This window comes from Pocillopora verrucosa, chromosome 3 (genome assembly GCF_036669915.1).
Source record: "Pocillopora verrucosa isolate sample1 chromosome 3, ASM3666991v2, whole genome shotgun sequence".
Taxonomy (NCBI): domain Eukaryota; kingdom Metazoa; phylum Cnidaria; class Anthozoa; order Scleractinia; family Pocilloporidae; genus Pocillopora; species Pocillopora verrucosa.
In genome coordinates, this window is record NC_089314.1 from 25,986,344 (window position 1) to 25,992,836 (window position 6,493).

At 36.8% G+C, this 6,493-nt stretch overlaps 1 protein-coding gene across 1 annotated transcript; it reads left to right on the plus strand.

The window, feature by feature from the left end:
* Window positions 1-1,777: 1,777 nt before the first annotated feature.
* On the plus strand, window positions 1,778-3,231 carry LOC136279682 (uncharacterized). The gene is made up of 5 exons (XM_066163618.1): window positions 1,778-1,928; window positions 2,054-2,154; window positions 2,253-2,431; window positions 2,718-2,891; window positions 3,120-3,231. Exons 1-5 carry the CDS (start codon window positions 1,778-1,780, stop codon window positions 3,229-3,231), a joined length of 717 nt encoding a protein of 238 aa, XP_066019715.1.
* Window positions 3,232-6,493: the final 3,262 nt, after the last annotated feature.

The window sequence follows — 6,493 nt, forward strand, 5'->3', positions numbered from 1 at the left end:
ACTGTCTATTTTATGGCACAACAATGATACAGGACCAACTGTAATAAAAAAACACCAGTGTCTGGATCAAGTCTATTCAGCATGTAATAATCACTCTTAAATTGAAGCTTAGCGAAATGTTGTTCAGGTTTTTCATGCTTAATCTTTCTATGTGTTTTTCAAAATAGGAATAGTTGATTCTGTAGAATCGACCAGTTAACCGATAATTATAATAATAATAATAATAATAATAATAATAATCACAATCATAATCATTATCATAATCATAATAGTAATAATGACTTAATCTACATAATGATACATGTAAAAGCTCCTTTTCATAGTTGGAAATTGACAGTTAATCATAAATAGCTCTGAAAAAATGTGTCTTTAATATTTTCTCAAAAAACTTAAACTAATAGACTCAATTGAATTTTTATGGGTGAGACATTCTATAGCCTGGGGGCAGCGGCTGAAAAGACCCTGTCTCCATAAATTTTAGGTGGGTCTGAGGTACTCACAAGAGTCATCCTCGAATCTCAATGGCTTGTATCATCATGGCCATCACGCTTCCTACGCTCCTACAATCTGGGTTATACAAGTTTTGATTGTTTAAATTTTTGACTCGTATTTTCAGTTGACGGAACACAAAGCTATCACCCAGCATTCATTTTTTCCAAGCCAAGATTAGAAGAGCAAACCCAGTCGCTAATTCAGTTCTAGTTCCCTTTGATTTCTATAACGAAACCCCAAACAAATACCCAATGTTTTGACTCTGAAGAATGCTATCAGAAAAACAAATATTTCAAGCTCTAGTGTACACTGGAATGCGGTAACGTAATGTGGATGATTCTAAAATGCTTTGGACGGTTAAGAATATATGAAAGTCATATATTTGAACTGCGGATAAAGACGTGAATGAAAGTGATCCTCGCAGTGATGTGCACTACTTAGGCAGTAGTGAAAATAAGGCCTGAAAAAAATTCAGGCCTGTACGGGATTTGAACCCATGACCTCTGCGATACCGCTGCGAGGATCACTTTCATTCACGTCTAAAATGCTTTGCTTATTGCTTTTATTTGTATTTTGTTAGCTTTTGTTAGAGTAAATACCCTGCACTGCTATTGATAAACATATTGCACTTTTAATCATAAGAACACATTGTCACGCCAAAGATATGGCTCATCAGGTGATTATGTAACAAAGTGAGTTTGTAGGAATACCAAATGTAAGGATGAGTAGGTTAAATTTGTTTTGTTCTATTCCCCCGAGCCTCGGAGCCATTTTAGAATTTTAATATATCGAAAGTGGCGCATTGGATCGCTTGTGATCATTGGTTTGCAGGCTGAAGGAGGACTCCTTACAGCTTTGTTTACTTATAAATGATTAAAATCTATGATACATAAAAGTTTTCGGTTTTTCACAATTTCAATGCGCTGGGGAAACGAAATCAAGAAACCGAGACCGTTCTTTTGCCACTTATTTGGAAAACAAAATTATGTTATTCTCACATCGAGGACGTACGATTCAAAGGTTGTCTTCACCTTTGACCATAGACTACTGTTCTTTATGTGGCCTCCCCTAGATCCGCCCCCGTGTTATTTTATGTATATTTTTGGGTCATATCGGTCGTTCGTTTTGGTCGTTAGGTTCGTTTTGTTTCGATCGTTTTGCTTTCTCATTTCGGTGGTTTCGCACGTTTCATTTCGTTTTGCTGTATCATTTCTTCATCCTGGTTGCCTGAGAGAAATGAGGTTTTCAGGTAACACAGTAAAGACGAGAGGTAATGCAGTCCACGATGGAGACAGAGCCTAGAAACTGCTTTCCACTACGTGAATTAACAAATATCAGGGTCACCAGCCCTCACAACACAAAGGTAACTCAGCTGATTGTTGATGAACTTTGCCGCCAAGGCCACCGACGTGGATTTGATAAAGCTGCTGTACAACGTAACTTTACTATATGAGCAATTTAAAACTAGAGGACACCACTGCAAGCAAGATTTATTGTCCATAACAGATAATCAGGCCCCAATCGCGCAATTTTGAAATTAAAGCCTTTTTTTTTTGTTCAGGAACTGCTAAAAAGTATCATGAGCACTTACGAAGGACTGCCCTTGGAAAAATAACGGATGAAATAAAATTGAAAAATAAGAAAGATCTTCGAAAAGAACGGGTAAGTATAAAGTTAATGTGCGTTGAAATAACTTAAATGATACATTTTGAATGATGCAATGAAAGTTAGTTGAAAAGTACTAAAAAGAAAATTCATAGAAATACGAGAGAAGAAAAGCTCATGTGAAGGATGAGACTGAGTCCCGTGCCTTCGCAAAGTTTAGTAAAGAGCACATGTCTAGTGACGATGATGACACAGATACTGATGAAGGCGAAGGAGGATGGGTGTCTAGGCCCCCAAAATACAGGAGCAAAACTCTTGAAGCTTTCATAAACAAGTAAGAAGTATACTAAAGGCTTAGTTCTTTACTGATATTTCTAATAGCAAAAAAGATGGAAATATTTTTATCCTTACAAATTGCCAATATTACTGTCCAGTATTGCCAGACTGTTCCTTGTTATTGGCAATGATAGACTGTAAATGTCATGTAGGCTTTAAAGTCAGTTTATTTGTTAGCCACCTATTAGCGCTTTTTTGCCCGATTTTTTTTAAGGGTTGGATTTACTTCACGGTTTCAATCAAGTCAACGGCATTTTCTAATTATGATATTGTTATTGTCTTAGGCTTGACAAGCGCAGCGAAAAGACAGAAAACGCAACAAACAAAAGGTGGAAACGAACAAAGGCTCGTAAAAGGGAGCCTGTAGAAAGAGAGCCACCCACAGGTTCTCCTAAATGGGCGCTGTCCGATGAATGGAGGGAAATCATGCAAAGGAGAGAGCAGGAGCAAACGGAAATGTAAGAATACTGCTTAGCCTTTACATTCCTTATTGGATGCTGTCGCTTTTACTTTTAGTATACCAACTATGAAAGTGAAGCACAGAACAATGTACAAACTATGTAAACCGGTGTAAAAATTCACTGTCTCTATATATTGCATGCTATGAAGAATTTCGTAATATGCATGATTGTTTCCTTTATACAAGGTTGTTACATTGTTTACCTAACATTTTTTTGGTTCAACAGAGAACTTGAGGATGAAGAGACCACTGACGAAACCAGAACGGAAGAAAGAGAAGGAGAAGAAAGTGATAATGACAGCTCCTCAGGAAGCGATTGTGATTTTGAGAACGAATAGTTTGTTTTTCTGTGTGGGTGTGTGTGTTAAAGGAATAGTGTGATTGTACATAAATCACAACTTTTAATCATTGGATTATACCTTTTCGTGAATTAGGCTTTCAACTTTCATTCTTCCCATTATTATTAGCAATACTATTTTTGAGAAACACAAATGTTAGATTAAGTTTTTTTTTCATGTATGTGTACTGCGAAAAAACAACACGTGACTGAGGAAATACTGAAATGAATTAACAGCTATTTGTAATTGAAGCATGAGATAATTCACGATTTTATGATTCCACCTAGATCACACCTAATCAATGCAAAAATCTTTAATGCTGAACGTACCCCGTAAGAATACTCGAGAATGGTGAATTTTCCCATTAAGATTGCTCAAAAAAGGCTCGTTAAAGCCCCCACAATACGCACACAACTGTCTTCATACAGTATTCATGTGAACACTGGTATTTGGCCTGAAATCTCGTCATGAATCTAATGAGAATCCGTATACCTACCTTGAAACAACAGTAGTATCTATATCTCATACTTCCTACAATATACAAGAAGTATACAGACCTCTGTGATGACATAAAGGTAATTCTTTCACGAGTGTAAGAATCTATACACGAACCTTCTACGGAACATATCAGTACCCTTCCTGCTTCATGCAGTACACATTATATATACGGACTTGTGTAATAATGAATAAGAAATCCTGCAACGACTGTATACGTGCCTTCCACACAACATCAGTATACCTCATAACTCCTTCAGTATACAACATGTATACTGAAACGAGTACTAGCGTATAAGAAATCCTGCTACAAGTGTATAAGATCCTGCTATTTTCTTGGCATAGCCTGACGTATACTGATCCTTAAATAGTACCTTATACATCACGACACCTCCTTATAGATTCCGTACACGACTTTGTGTACTGACTGTATAAGACCTACATAAGGGACCGTATTCGGATTATTTCACGCAGTGTTCCTAGAAAAACAAAGTTTTCCGGCCTCAAAATTCAGCGTGAATGAAATGACTCTTTTCAACACTGCGAAAAGCCGCTCGAAATCTTCAGGGAAAAATTATTTTACATTACTGTTGCTTCTGTCTAACTTATCGAGTAATTTTGTGGAGAACATTTTTTGCATGATACATTCTAAACTGGAAAACCATAACCTTATATATATCACCGTTGCTAACTCCGGAGGAAAAATGCGACACATTGCGTCGTTCTAAAAATTCATTATTTCAAGAAATTTTAATTTGAAAGACATTAAAACCGGTCATAACACTTTGATTATCTCCAGGGAAAATAGAGCAACACCGTTTAGGTCTAAAACTTCTTACATGTCCCGCTGAATTGTTTTGACCAAATATCTTGCAGCTTTGTTTTAGAGTTAGACTTGCTACATAACTTTTTCAAACCATTCTACTGGATTTTCATTGATCGAGTATTTTATTGACGTTCATATTCAGTGGTACCAAGATGAGATCAGTCCTTTAGATTTAAACACAAAAGCTATGATCTGATGACTAAAAATTAAAACAGCTGGACAGGAAGAAGGACTGTGGCGTATAAAACAGTGGTTTTGTTTTGTAACCAGAGTTACAGAAGTTCAAACAGTTCTCTAAAGGAAAGCATAACACTATAAAGTCAGTTCACTGGAGTCCAGCGCACTGACGTGATTAGGCCACTGTGTCTCCTGTGCTTTTGATCCAGAGTCCAGGGTAAAAATAATTTATGCCACTGTGTCTCTTACCGATTGTTTAAAATAAATAAGAAAATCTTCTTTTTCCTCATTACCTATCTCCTCACTATATTTACCTATTAAGTTTAAAGGAGACTTACCTTAGTTTAGTAGCAGTGATCTTGAATTCAATGATTCCTGCTGCAGATGGTAAACCATTCTTTGCTGTAGCTTCCATAAGTAGCTTTTGGCTTCGATGACCTGAAAAGTGAATTTTGGTTGAGACTGGACAAGAATCATCGAGTGATCTCAGAAAGTAAGAACATGCTGCGTGTGGATTTGGAAGACTTTGAAGAGAACACAGCTTATGCTGAGTATAACACTTTTGATGTCAAGAGTGAGAATGACAAATGCAGGCTGATTCGTGATTCCTATTGAGGTATAACGGTACTTTTCCTTTTTTATTATTACAGGAAAGGAGAGCGTAAATTAAAGTAAAGAAGCTTCAATTCTTTTACAGCAATAGGTTCCAAAGATGGAAAAAAAAATGATAAGCTAAGCCTACCGAAATACAATAATCTTAGACAGCGCAGACTAGACGTTGATTAAATCTGAAAGTGTTCGCCGATGGATCTTGTCCTGTTAGCCCAACGGAACAATTCAAGTGTGATAAATATCTCGGCAAATGATTTGATAAGGGTTATGAGAATTTTAATTTATTATTATTTTTATTACCGTTTATTCCAAGTTTGTTTTTTTAGGAAACACTAGTTCCTCTCTCCCTCATGATCGGCCAGTCACCACTAGAGATCATGATAATGGTCTTCACAGAAACGTTCAAAGGAGCCTGGTGGTACAGCGCGTGTCATGCGTCAAATCTCAATGGATGGTATCGTCACGGCAATCAGTCCTCCTATGCTGATGGTGTGAACTGGAAAGGCTGGAAAGATTATCGTTACCCCCTCAAGCGCCGAGATGAAAATAAGACCAGTGGATTTCTGAACTGCCATATTTATGTCACAATTGTGATTAAGTACCTACTTAGCAAAAACTAATGACTTGATCAAGCTTGTTCCGCGCTAAAATAAACATTGATGGGTTTGCCGGCTTAGTGAACGTTCGTTGAACTTTCTAAGGATGTGTAGATTGCTTAGGGTTCTTTTTGTTTCGATGGGATTTTTATCTTGTATATTTTTTTATATTGAGGCATGGATGAATACCCCTTGCTATACACCTTAAAAAATAAAATTTTAGTCTTTGAAAGATTTGTTTTATATTTTCACCAGCTTCACGAAACATTAAACGATTTAGTTAGTACACCGCTGTTATTCTTTCAAGAAGACTTTAAGAAGAGTAAGGGGTCGTCATTATTTATCGCAGGAGGGAGGGATCAAAGGATTTTAAATTTGTCTATCCCCCCCCAAAGGCTTTGAAGACTTCCCCTCACTTGCAATCAATGTTGTATAATTTCTGCGTATTATATGATTACCTACGAGTACGTATCGCTCTGTTCTTCATGAATACTAAACGTCACTTTCGTAGACAAAAGGGCTCATATAGTGTATTACGCTACATTACTTCGTTAAT

Coding starts and splice junctions, on each gene's coding strand:
- LOC136279682 (XM_066163618.1), top strand. CDS start 1,778: ATGGAGACAGAGCCTAGAAACTGCTTTCCACTACGTGAATTAACAAAT. Junction 1,929..2,053: donor TGATAAAGCTGCTGTACAAC/GTAACTTTACTA, acceptor TTTTTTGTTCAG/GAACTGCTAAAAAGTATCAT. Junction 2,432..2,717: donor CTTGAAGCTTTCATAAACAA/GTAAGAAGTATA, acceptor TTATTGTCTTAG/GCTTGACAAGCGCAGCGAAA.